Source organism: Protomyctophum parallelum, assembly GCF_964188405.1.
Source record: "Protomyctophum parallelum genome assembly, chromosome: 8".
Lineage (NCBI taxonomy): Eukaryota > Metazoa > Chordata > Actinopteri > Myctophiformes > Myctophidae > Protomyctophum > Protomyctophum parallelum.
The window spans coordinates 9,294,557-9,307,494 of record NC_139703.1 but is presented as its reverse complement, the minus strand read 5'-3'; the positions used below and the strand labels follow the sequence as shown (position 1 = coordinate 9,307,494).

The 12,938-nt window shown below is 44.3% G+C and overlaps 1 protein-coding gene across 1 annotated transcript; it reads right to left on the bottom strand.

The window, feature by feature from the left end:
• Window positions 1-6,633: 6,633 nt before the first annotated feature.
• LOC310863332 (uncharacterized protein) lies at window positions 6,634-12,643 on the bottom strand. The gene is made up of 5 exons (XM_083771584.1): window positions 12,535-12,643; window positions 11,524-11,649; window positions 11,225-11,344; window positions 10,374-10,652; window positions 6,634-8,246 (listed from the first exon to the last, which is right to left on the bottom strand). The coding sequence occupies exons 1-5, from the start codon at window positions 12,635-12,637 to the stop codon at window positions 7,156-7,158; spliced, it is 1,719 nt and encodes a 572-aa protein (XP_083627710.1). The 5' UTR covers window positions 12,638-12,643; the 3' UTR covers window positions 6,634-7,155.
• Between the last annotated feature and the right edge of the window lie 295 nt (window positions 12,644-12,938).

The following is a 12,938-nucleotide window of genomic DNA, read 5'->3' as shown; positions in this document are numbered from 1 at the left end:
GGTAGGCGTAGGCTACAGAATTGCGTTGGGGGGGACTGTCGCGGCCGAGCGAAGCGAGGCCGCCGCCGCGGATTTATTTATTTATTTATTTCCCAAATGGTCTAAAAATGAGTTCTTTAGCATACTTTTACCAATGAATTAGCCTATACACAGACAGCGACTGATCAGCCTATTTTGGACGATATGGGTCTTTTCTCGAGTCAGTGTGTAGTCTCACTAGTCTGTGGTTAGGTCTCTTTGGTGAATTCTTAATCAGTGTTATTATGTCACGCCTCAAGAACAACTACAAAAGAAACCCGATTAGCACTTTTTAACACCTCTTGGACGGCCGGTGTCTCTCAAGACAGACTGTTGCCTGAGGAACAACAGGGGAGGCGCTGTTTTCCCGAATATTTGACGATGGGATTCTCAGATTGCCGGCGGAGAGGTCCAAAATGTTCGGAATTCCCAGAAAATATGTAATGTAAATGTAAAATGTCCACGAAAATCTTCATGGGGGCCGAAAGGGGCCCTAGGATTCTTCATGGGGGCCATGGCCCCGTGGCCCCCACAGACTCTACGTCGCTGGAAGGATCCAACGACAACAAAACATTCAAACTATTTGTTCTGTGAGGCTAAATGAAAAGGGTTGAAAAGGCAGCGTCTAGTGAACAGATCTAATGAACAGATTTAAGGCTTCCGGTGGACGATCTCTTCAAAATAAGAGTACCCTCTAGAGTATTGAAAAAAAGTTTAATTTGCACATTAAAACTACAAATTAAGCATTTAAATGATGCTATATGATGCTATAAGACACACATTATGTTTCTGTGTAAAAATAAGTAATTAAATCATTATAATAATAATAATAAAGTTATCTAAATGGATAAATGCTATTCACTGGAGTGCATGGACTTTATAAAGTGGACACTGGACAAAAGACGGCTCCGCGAGGCAACTATCTGGACATACCCACGCGTTCGGGGAGATGTCCTGTACCACACCCCACTCTCCGCTAAGCGGGAGAGGTGTAAAATTCACAGCAGCAGACCTTCTACTGGGGTCAAGGCTGACAAAAAGTACCGTTTCCGGACCCAGAATGGACACTGGACAAAAGACGGCTCCGCGAGGCAACTATCTGGACATACCCACGCGTTCGGGGAGATGTCCTCTACCACACCCCACTCTCCGCTAAGCGGGAGAGGTGTAAAATTCACAGCAGCAGCCCTTCTACTGTGGTCAATGCTGAAAAAAGTACCGTTTCCGGACCCAGAATGGACACTGGACAAAGAGGCCTCCGCGAGGCAACTATCTGGACATACCCACACGTTCGGGGAGATGTCCTCTACCACACCCCACTCTCCGCTAAGTGGGAGAGGTGTAAAATTCACAGCAGCAGCCCTTCTACTGTGGTCAAGGCTGACAAAAAGTACCGTTTCCGGACCCAGAATGGACACTGGACAAAAGACGGCTCCGCGAGGCAACTATCTGGACATACCCACGTGTTCGGGGAGATGTCCTCTACCACACCCCACTCTCCGCTAAGCGGGAGAGGTGTAAAATTCACAGCAGCAGACCGTCTACTGTGGTCAATGCTGAAAAAAGTACCGTTTCCGGACCCAGAATGGACACTGGACAAAGAGGCCTCCGCGAGGCAACTATCTGGACATACCCACACGTTCGGGGAGATGTCCTCTACCACACCCCACTCTCCGCTAAGCGGGAGAGGTGTAAAATTCACAGCAGCAGCCCTTCTACTGTGGTCAATGCTGAAAAAAGTACCGTTTCCGGACCCAGAATGGACACTGGACAAAAGACGGCTCCGCGAGGCAACTATCTGGACATACCCACGTGTTCGGGGAGATGTCCTCTACCACACCCCACTCTCCGCTAAGCGGGAGAGGTGTAAAATTCACAGCAGCAGCCCTTCTACTGTGGTCAAGGCTGACAAAAAGTACCGTTTCCGGACCCAGAATGGACACTGGACAAAAGACGGCTCCGCGAGGCAACTATCTGGACATACCCACGTGTTCGGGGAGATGTCCTCTACCACACCCCACTCTCCGCTAAGCGGGAGAGGTGTAAAATTCACAGCAGCAGACCGTCTACTGTGGTCAATGCTGAAAAAAGTACCGTTTCCGGACCCAGAATGGACACTGGACAAAGAGGCCTCCGCGAGGCAACTATCTGGACATACCCACACGTTCGGGGAGATGTCCTCTACCACACTCCACTCTTTGTCCAGTGTCCATTCTGGGTCCGGAAACGGTACTTTTTTCAGCATTGACCACAGTAGACGGTCTGCTGCTGTGAATTTTACACCTCTCCCGCTTAGCGGAGAGTGGAGTGTGGTAGAGGACATCTCCCCGAACGTGTGGGTATGTCCAGATAGTTGCCTCGCGGAGGCCTCTTTGTCCAGTGTCCATTCTGGGTCCGGAAACGGTACTTTTTTCAGCATTGACCACAGTAGACGGTCTGCTGCTGTGAATTTTACACCTCTCCCGCTTAGCGGAGAGTGGAGTGTGGTAGAGGACATCTCCCCGAACGTGTGGGTATGTCCAGATAGTTGCCTCGCGGAGGCCTCTTTGTCCAGTGTCCATTCTGGGTCCGGAAACGGTACTTTTTTCAGCATTGACCACAGTAGACGGTCTGCTGCTGTGAATTTTACACCTCTCCCGCTTAGCGGAGAGTGGAGTGTGGTAGAGGACATCTCCCCGAACGTGTGGGTATGTCCAGATAGTTGCCTCGCGGAGGCCTCTTTGTCCAGTGTCCATTCTGGGTCCGGAAACGGTACTTTTTTCAGCATTGACCACAGTAGACGGTCTGCTGCTGTGAATTTTACACCTCTCCCGCTTAGCGGAGAGTGGAGTGTGGTAGAGGACATCTCCCCGAACGTGTGGGTATGTCCAGATAGTTGCCTCGCGGAGGCCTCTTTGTCCAGTGTCCATTCTGGGTCCGGAAACGGTACTTTTTTCAGCATTGACCACAGTAGACGGTCTGCTGCTGTGAATTTTACACCTCTCCCGCTTAGCGGAGAGTGGAGTGTGGTAGAGGACATCTCCCCGAACGCGTGGGTATGTCCAGATAGTTGCCTCGCGGAGGCCTCTTTTGTCCAGTGTCCACTTTATAAAGTCCATGCACTCCAGTGAATAGCATTTATCCATTTAGATAACTTTTATTATTATTTAATTACTTATTAGTAATTTAATTACTTATTTTTACACAGAAACATAATGTGTGTCTTTACAATAACTGTAATGTAATAATAATACTAATTGTTATAATAGGTGTATATTATTGCTTGATGAAATAGGAACCTTTATTGTTTGGATAGGAACCTTGCTTATACAAGTGCGTGACGCACGGTACGCACGGTGCCTGTTGTTGGTTGCACCTCTCGCACGGTACCTGTTGTTGGTTGCACTAGACTGAGCTGACAGGTTGTTTATTACTACTCTTAGCACGGGACTTTATAATAAACTATTGCCCGGCTGGGCTAAACTACAATCCTTGTTGGGTGATTCTTAACGAAAAGAACACACTTTTACACTAATAATGTAACGTAATAGTTATTTAATTAACGAATTAAAATATTATTTTATTCTGAAGGCAACCGGATGTCTTAAATCTGCTAGCTCTCAGAGCGGAAGTCTTAAATTTGCTCATAAGACGGAGCCGGTTGAAAACCACTGGACTGGATTTTGGTCAACACAGTTTGTCCAGGCGCCAGCCAGACGGAGTATTGCTGCCCCCTACTGTTAGGCTAGAGTAGTGTCGATTTAATGTGCAGGGTTGCCAAGTCCGCTTATTTCCCGCAACTTTTGGCTTGTTTTTGAGGGGCGCTCTTGCTTCAGGTTTACAAACATTAAAAACGCCATTGACAGTGGGCAGAGTTTAATGTTTGTTTAGTCGCTAACACAAACATTAAATGCCATTAACAATAAATAGAGTTTAACAACCCAGATTCGGCACAAACAAGGGACTAAATTCTTTTCGCTCCTATGCCACCAAAATGTGGATTGATTGATTGATAAATGTATTAACAGTTTGTAGAATTACAGTACATTTCAAGCACAAACTCAATACAAAGACTGTTAACTGTGAGTGGACGACCCAATTAAGCATTACACTTGTTTACAACAGAAACGCCCTACCAAGTCATTAAGACATGTGAATCCCTTGACTCCTTCAAAACCGCTCTCAAAGGGCACCTACGGACGGCTGCAATTCGAAACTGGCCTCTGTAAAATCTGAATCCCCCCCCTTTTCCCCTCACTGTATCTTTTCCCTTTTTGCTTCCTATATGATGAATTCCTGTTCTGTTCTTTAACTACATAGAAGTGTCTATTTGTCTGTCTCTAAATGTTTTGATGAATTAAACAAGTGTAATGCTTAATTGGGTCGTCCACTCACAGTTAACAGTCTTTGTATTGAGTTTGTGCTTGAAATGTACTGTAATTCTGCAAACTGTTAATAGATATTTCAATCAATCAATCAATCAAAAAAATGTTTGTTTTGTCTTTACATCACCTAATCATAGCAACATGAGTTGAGTTCGCTCTGATATATATATTCAAAGATTTGTGCCGCATTTTTACGATTTTTCAGAAATAGCAGACCTATACAAGCTCGTGGCGCGCTATGAGCTTGTAGATCTGCTATTTTTCAATAGCTAAAGTATAACATGATGCTTAGTTAAAACACCAAAAGGGGTTCCCCTCCAGAATGGGTTTTATTAGCACCCCTCACTTCACACGGGTGTGATTTTTAATTAAATTAATATTATTTTGTTAAGAATACCCATGTTTTGGGGAGTGACAGAATGGGTCTGGTGACCTTCGACCTGTAGAGAACATCCATGTAGGAGTGCAACAGTGTCTAATCCAACTAAATACATTTAACAACAGTGTCTAATCCAACTAAATAAATTTAACAACCGTGTCTAATCCAACTAAATACATTTAACAACAGTGTCTAATCCAACTAAATACATTTAACAACAGTGTCTAATCCAACTAAATACATTTAACAACAATGTCTAATCTAACTAAATACATTTAACAACAGTGTCTAATCCAACTAAATACATTTAACAACAGTGTACAGAAAGTTTTAAACAGTGATACCTGGACATCTGAAGAGCAATTATAAAATGTCCTCATTAAAATGTTTGCCTGGGCATACAGTTTGCACAGCTATAATCTTGTGGTCCAGCGCGGTATTCAGTTATTAACCCTTTTATTTGAGTTACTTAGTGGATTGGATGATTGCACTCTCACACAGTAATAAGGAAAGAACAACACATATTGGTCATTTTTTACACTTTATACATTTTACACTCAGACGTATAGGAACTCAGTAGGTACTCTCACATCACAGGTACTCTATCTTGGCTCTGTGGGGGGTGAGCGTTGTCATCCTGGAGGATGGCGTTAGGTCCCGATATCTCAGTGTATTGAGAATTTCCTTAATCAGACCAGTGTGTGTCCAGTGGAAACCTCGTATGAATCTGATCTCAGGTCAGAATGGGTTAAATGATGACAAGTCTGTGTTGCCTGAGAGAGAGATACTGCCCCATACCATGTCAGGGTGAGAGATACTGCCCCATACCATGTCAGGGTGAGGGAGAGAGATACTGCCCCATACCATGTCAGGGTGAGAGAGAGAGATACTGCCCCATACCATGTCAGGGTGAGAGATACTGCCCCATACCATGTCAGGGTGAGAGAGAGAGATACTGCCCCATACCATGTCAGGGTGAGGGAGAGAGATACTGCCCCATACCATGTCAGGGTGAGAGATACTGCCCCATACCATGTCAGGGTGAGAGATACTGCCCCATACCATGTCAGGGTGAGAGATACTGCCCCATACCATGTCAGGGTGAGAGATACTGCCCCATACCATGTCAGGGTGAGAGATACTTCCCCATACCATGTCAGGGTGAGAGAGAGAGATACTGCCCCATACCATGTCAGGGTGAGAGATACTGCCCCATACCATGTCAGGGTGAGAGATACTGCCCCATACCATGTCAGGGTGAGAGATACTGCCCCATACCATGTCAGGGTGAGAGAGAGAGATACTGCCCCATACCATGTCAGGGTGAGAGAGAGAGATACTGCCCCATACCATGTCAGGGTGAGAGAGAGATACTGCCCCATACCATGTCAGGGTGAGAGATACTGCCCCATACCATGTCAGGGTGAGAGATACTGCCCCATACCATGTCAGGGTGAGAGAGAGAGATACTGCCCCATACCATGTCAGGGTGAGAGATACTGCCCCATACCATGTCAGGGTGAGAGAGAGAGAGACTGCCCCATACCATGTCAGGGTGAGAGAGAGAGATACTGCCCCATACCATGTCAGGGTGAGAGAGAGAGATACTGCCCCATACCATGTCAGGGTGAGAGAGAGAGATACTGCCCCATACCATGTCAGGGTGAGAGAGAGAGAGATACTGCCCCATACCATGTCAGGGTGAGAGAGAGAGATACTGCCCCATACCATGTCAGGGTGAGAGAGAGAGATACTGCCCCATACCATGTCAGGGTGAGAGATACTGCCCCATACCATGTCAGGGTGAGGCCTCTGTTGACAGGAGCAGTATGAACATCCATATCCATAATAGTTCAGCTTTTCTATTTAACCTCCCTGCCAACATACAGGTGTTTATTTACTAAACTAGACTAGGTTTTCATTGTATTTCCTCCTTTGCGTAAATACACTGGTGTCCTTTCAAGTGACCAGCGTTATCGAATTTGAACCTCCCGTCACTAAATGTTTACAGGATAGATTGTTTTTCTCCACTGTGGACACGCTGCTGTTTATTCATGGCACCTGACAGATTGAAACTCTTGTCACAATATTTACAACTATATGGTTTTTCTCCACCGTTTACACGCTGCTGTTTATTCACGGCACCTGACAGATTGAAACTATTGTCACAATGTTTAGTCGAATATTCTTTCTCTAGTGTGGATATGCTGGTGCAGAGATGGATATTTGAAACTCTTGTTGCACTGTGTACAGTGGAGTGTTTTTTCTCCAGGGTGGATACAATTATAAGGTTTTTCTTTTTCAGTGTGGATACGCTGGTGTGCCTTCAGGTTACATAAATCCAATGTGTACATCGGAAGGGCTTTTCTCTCGTGTGGATATGTTGGTGTGACTTCAGATTAGATTTTTGTTTAAAACTCTTGTTGCACTGTTTACAGTGGACTGCATAAGTGCATATCTATGATCTGCAGGGTGGATACGCTGGTGTTTATTCAGGTCAGCGAAGCTATTGAGACTCTTGTCACAATATTTACAATTATAAAGTTTTTCTTTGTGGAAATGCTGATGTGATTTCAGATTAGATGGATATTTGAAACTCATGTCACACAGTGTACAGTGGAGAGGTTTTTCTCCGGTATGGACGAGCTCGTGACTCTTCAGGTCACGTAAACTATTGAACCTCTTGTCACAGTGTTTACAACTATAAGGTTTTTCTTTTTCAGTGTGGATACGCTGATGAGCCTTACTTAAATCACTGAAACTCTTGTCAAAATGTGTACAGTGGAAAGGTTTTTCTCCGGTATGGACGAGCTCGTGACTCATCAGGTCATGTAAACTATTGAACCTCTTGTCACAGTGTTTACAACTATAAGGTTTTTCTTTTTCAGTGTGGATACGCTGATGAGCCTTCATGTTACTTAAATCACTGAAACTCTTGTCACAATGTGTACAGTGGAAAGGTTTCTCTCTGATGTGGCTACGCTGGTGTGTTCTCATTAGCGATGAGCGGCTGAAACCCTTGTTGCATTGTTTACAGTGGAAAGGTTTTTCTCCAGTGTGGATACGCTGGTGTGCCGTCAGCAGAGATGGATATTTGAAACACTTGCCACAATCTTTACAGTGGAAAGGTTTCTCCCCGGTGTGGATACGGTAGTGTCTCTTCAGCAGAGATGAGCGGCTGAAACCCTTGTTGCATTGTTTACAGTGGAAAGGTTTTTCTCCAGTGTGGATACGCTGGTGTGCCGTCAGCAGAGATGGATATTTGAAACACTCGCCACAATCTTTACAGTGGAAAGGTTTCTCCCCGGTGTGGATACGGTAGTGTCTCTTCAGCAGAGATGAGCTTAAGAAACCCTCGTTGCATTGTTTACAGACGTGGGTTTTCTTCGCTGTGGAAATCAGATGAGATGCATTTACTTCTCTCGGTCCAATTGAAGTAAAGACAGAAGTGCTGTTCAAGTGATGACTGGAAGATGTTGGCTGACCTGTGTCAGAGAGAGGGACAGAAGGCGAGAGGTGGGTTAAAATTAGCGATGTCCCGATACACTTTTTTCGTTTCCGATCCGATTCCGATCCAACAATTTCTGTGTTAGCCGATACCGATACTGAATACCGATACCAGAGTGCTTTAAAAAAAAGTGCAAAGTACTGTCTGTAACTTAAGTTCACTTCAAACAAGTAGGTAGGCAGCACAATTTAAGCAGCTGTACAGCAGTGGTTCTCAACCTTTTTTAACCAAGTACCACCACCAATATGTCCAGCATTAACAGTTTGACTGTTTTTTACGATTAACCCGCATTTTAATCAACCCCCCTTCACTGCCGAGATTGTTGTATTACCTTTAGAGCATACGCTGAATTATTTGGGCTTTTAATCCGCGAAAATCCATCAAAAAAAGCTCCCGTGGTTTGTTATGATCTGTGTGTAGCATCCACCATCTTGGTGCACGCGGAAGACGCACACAAGATTGGTTTCAATGAGGCGTTGCACCCAATGCATTTCCATTGGCCTCAATTTCCCAGAAGCCCTAGCAGCCCACAGCATGTGACGATTTCCGGTTTCGTCATCACAGCGAAGCCATCCAGTCTCATACTCTGCGACGAAGACGGATTTTCTTTTGATTCATTACATTACGGCGGATTAAACACATAAAACAAAAGGCGGGTATGTCCGATACGGCAGCGACATTAACCTGGAGTAATCCATTCAAGGCACGGAAACTGTTAATGTTAAAATACAATGTTAATATTCAGCTATATATCACACAGGAGGCAAATTATTCCTAACTAGAAAAAGTGCCCTTCTGGGCACAGGTCTCCACCAGGTTATCCACAGATCCGTGCAGTTAGAGGTAAAAACACTTTTCGGCCAGTTATAGCGCCACCTTGAGGCTGAGTTGAAATTGTTCATGTGGCATTTCGTCCTCGGCCTAGTGGGAATGTGCGTGCACAATTTCACGGAAATCACGCGATGTGTTCATGATTTGCAGCATTTTGTTTGAAACTGAGCACTCCTGTGAACTTTGGAAGCCAATCTTAACCAATCAGGATGGAGTCTGAGAAATCTGAAAGACCCGTTTCGTTGAATGGCTCTAGAGAGACTGTGTACTAATTTGCGTGATGTTTGGACAAAATCTGTAGGTGTACTGTGAAAAAACTTGTTTTGCACAAAGCGGCCTCCTGGTGGCGCTATAACAGGCCGTTCTGGAAAGTTTGGGGCAGAGGTTCATCGTTGGCATCCAGGGAGTGTGTGTGCAAAATTTGGCATCGACCGGGTTAACGGTGGCCGAGATTAGCTGTTCACGGACACACGGACGGACACACGGACGGACACACGGACGGACGGACGGACACACGGACGGACGAAGTGCAAAACATACTCTCCCCACATGCCTTCGGCCTGGTGGAGACAATAAGGATACATTTTTTCCACAGATGTGAGCTACAATTATGCTACAATCGTGCTGTGCAAAACTGGCACTTTAAGTCTCTCTCACTCTCTCACACACACACAGACACACAGTCACACACACCCCAAGTAAAAATGAAAATAGTACAGTAACACATGCACTAACACTCTGCAAACACATAGTACAAAAAAGAACACTGCAAAACATTTAAAAATAAATGTACAACACTGCAAACACAAGTCAAATTAATAAAAGCACTGTAAGTACCCCCCCCCCCCCCCCCCCCCACATACACACTAAGGTTGGGCGATATGCCAATTTTTTTCAAAGTAAAGTGACAGCTCACTGGTCGCAAAAAAGCCAGATCTACAAGCTCTCAAGGCGCCGCGTTGCAGCTCCGTTCGCTAGGCGTTGAGAGCTTGTAGATCAGTCTGTTTCTGCAGCGCAGCTGCGCAGCCAGGGTAACTTGCTCCCTTGATATGACCAAATAAGGGCATATCGGAGGGCATTCCGATACAAGTATCGGTATCGACATGCCTATAGTTAAAATGGTGGTTCAAAGCTTCCATTATCAAGAAAGTCCCTCTTACGCAATGAAGCTTCTGTTAATACTACGTGTTTTAATTTAATTTTTCAATAATTATACCAACTCCAAGTTTTCCCACTCATGTAGTTCTGGTCGCCGTGTTTAACACTGACTGACCTTCATTGGTCTCGTCCCAATCATCACTGTCATCAGTGACGTCAGTGTCCGATTCAAGTTCAACTTCGATTTCAAAGCAGTGTGGAGGCTTCTCTTCATCGTCAACTTCACTTGTCACTGCCGGTAAAGTCCCTGACCCAACAGGATCCTCTGGTCTTTGATGTAGCTCCTCCTGTTCCTCTTTAATGTGTGGAGGCTCTGGTTCCTCCTGGAGCAGACTGGAGCTCCTCTCCTGTCCAGGAGAAACCTCCTCTTTGCACACAACCATGTGCAGGATGTCTAGGAGCAGAAACATAACATGACGGTCAACACAGGATTCCTCAAATGTAAATCTATTTCCATCTTCCATGTGAATACCTACCTACCTACCTACTGAGACCGACAACTAAATATCTACAGGGTGTTACAGGTGGGTTTGGAAATGTTAAACCATGATCCAAAGTTATCCTTTTTAGCCTAAATGTTTTATTGTACTGTCCACTCACAGTTAACAGTCTTTGTATTGAGTTTGTGCTTAAAATGTACTGTAATTCTACAAACTGTTAATAAATATTTCAATCAATCAATCAATCAATCAAACAAACAGTTTTTCTTTTGTATTGCATATTCAATGAGGGTTATGCATGTTGCCTTATCGATTACTTAATTAGTCAAACAATGCAAATATCACAGAGGTACAGTGACAACAACTGAAAGGTCCTGGGGACTTGTTTCCATTGTGGTCCTATCATATCTAGATACAGTATGTACATTATCATATCTAGATACAGTATGTACATTATCATATATAGATACAGTATGTACATTGTCATGATATGTTTTGCCAAGCTTATCATAGGATAAAGACGTACTGAGGTCAGTGAGGTGTGGCTGGTCTTCAGGTTCTAGTTTGATAGAAACGTCCCAGGCCGAATCTGGAGGGTTCATCTTCACCTGCAGTCTGGACTCGGTCTCGGACTCTCGGACTCGGTCTGAAATGGAGGAATGACTGTAAGAACTGGAGACCTAATGGAGCCCGTTCTACATGAACCTTGAATGCAGCGATACTCAGATCGATGCTGCCATTTCTGTCGGCTATGGTTTAGGGTTAGCAATAAGGGACCAGAGGCCCTTCTGGCTTAAAAACAATAACAATAAAAACAGTACTTACCTATTGTGTGTAACCTGATGACTCGTTTCAACACGGTGGTCTGCATCGCTGCTACAAATCCTTTCCTCACACACTGACGGATGTTGTTAGAGCTGGACGGCAAATTATATCTAAATATCTCTGGATCTAAAGAAGATTACAAAAATAAGTTTAAGTATAGCTGTAAGCACCAATAAGACAGGACCATTGCAGCTGTTCGTACACCAGCCAGCCAGCCAGACAGGCAGGCAGACAGACAGACAGACAGACAGACAGACAGACAGACAGACAGACAGACAGCCAGACAGACAGACAGACAGACAGGCAGACAGACCGTGAGTTATGCCTGTTCAATGTGTACGTTATCAGATCACTGCTTGCAGCTATATTTATTTTACAAATGTTTGCATACAAAACCTTCATCAACTGGGATTTCAGTTAATGGTCCATAGATTGTGTGCAGAACATTTCATTAAGCATTTTTCGAACATGAGGGCGGAGCTTACTGGTCAAAGTGACAGATGTGTTCCCCATGAGTCAAGTCACATGTGTAAACAAGATCCATGGCTTTTGGCCAAACGAAGCCAACTGGAGTAAGACTGGGTTCAGTGCTATTTGGCATGACCCTCTACCATACTGTAAACGCTGCATGCATGCATGTATGTATTAGGGAGGAAGAATAATGGAGAAGAAGAGGAGGGAAAAAAACAGACAATGACAATAAGGGACCAAGTAGTCTTGGTCCCTTAAATATAGCTGCAAGCATCGATAATAGGGGCCAAGCAATAAGAAAAAGACTATAGAAACATTCACACAACAGTGACGTTGAGAGAAAGAACACCATGAGCATTTTAAATAGCTGACCGTAACCTAACCTCAGTAAAAAACTATTCCTTAACCTAACCTTAACCCTGACCTCAGCAAAACTATGTTAGACCTACCCTTAACATAAGGTACACAAACAATAAGGGACCATATAGTCCCTTTGGGCTTGACCCCTTAACAAAATAAAAAACCAGCACAGCCACATACCTATTCTGTGTAACTTGATCACTGGTTTCTTCACGAAGACTTTAGGATGGACGTTGTTAAAGCTGGACGTCAAATTATGCCCTGGATCGAAAGAAGAAGACATTACAAAAACAATAATAAATATACCTGCAAGCAGTGATAACAGGGGCCAAGCAATGACAGAAAACGGTATATGCAATATACTAAAATAATTTATATATATAATATGCACAATAAGTCATATTGTTCTCTTGCTTCTGAAGAAGGCGATCGCATCTTTTCTCTCTCCCTCCCTCCCTCTCTCTTTCTGCCTGTTCCCTGCACTACGTGTCTCTCTCTCTACACTGACTCTCGTCTAAATCTCTGACTAAACAATGGAACTAATTAGCTGGTCTTTTGGGACAGGCACTCTGGTGCTGGGGAGC

Excerpts from the sequence above, each read along its gene's own strand:
- LOC310863332 (XM_083771584.1), bottom strand. The coding sequence starts at position 12,637 with ATGTCTTCTTCTTTCGATCCAGGGCATAATTTGACGTCCAGCTTTAAC. Across the intron at positions 11,650-12,534 it reads GATCAAGTTACACAGAATAG|ATCCAGAGATATTTAGATAT; the intron begins GTATGTGGCTGT and ends AATCTTCTTTAG. Across the intron at positions 11,345-11,523 it reads CATCAGGTTACACACAATAG|ACCGAGTCCGAGAGTCCGAG; the intron begins GTAAGTACTGTT and ends CCTCCATTTCAG.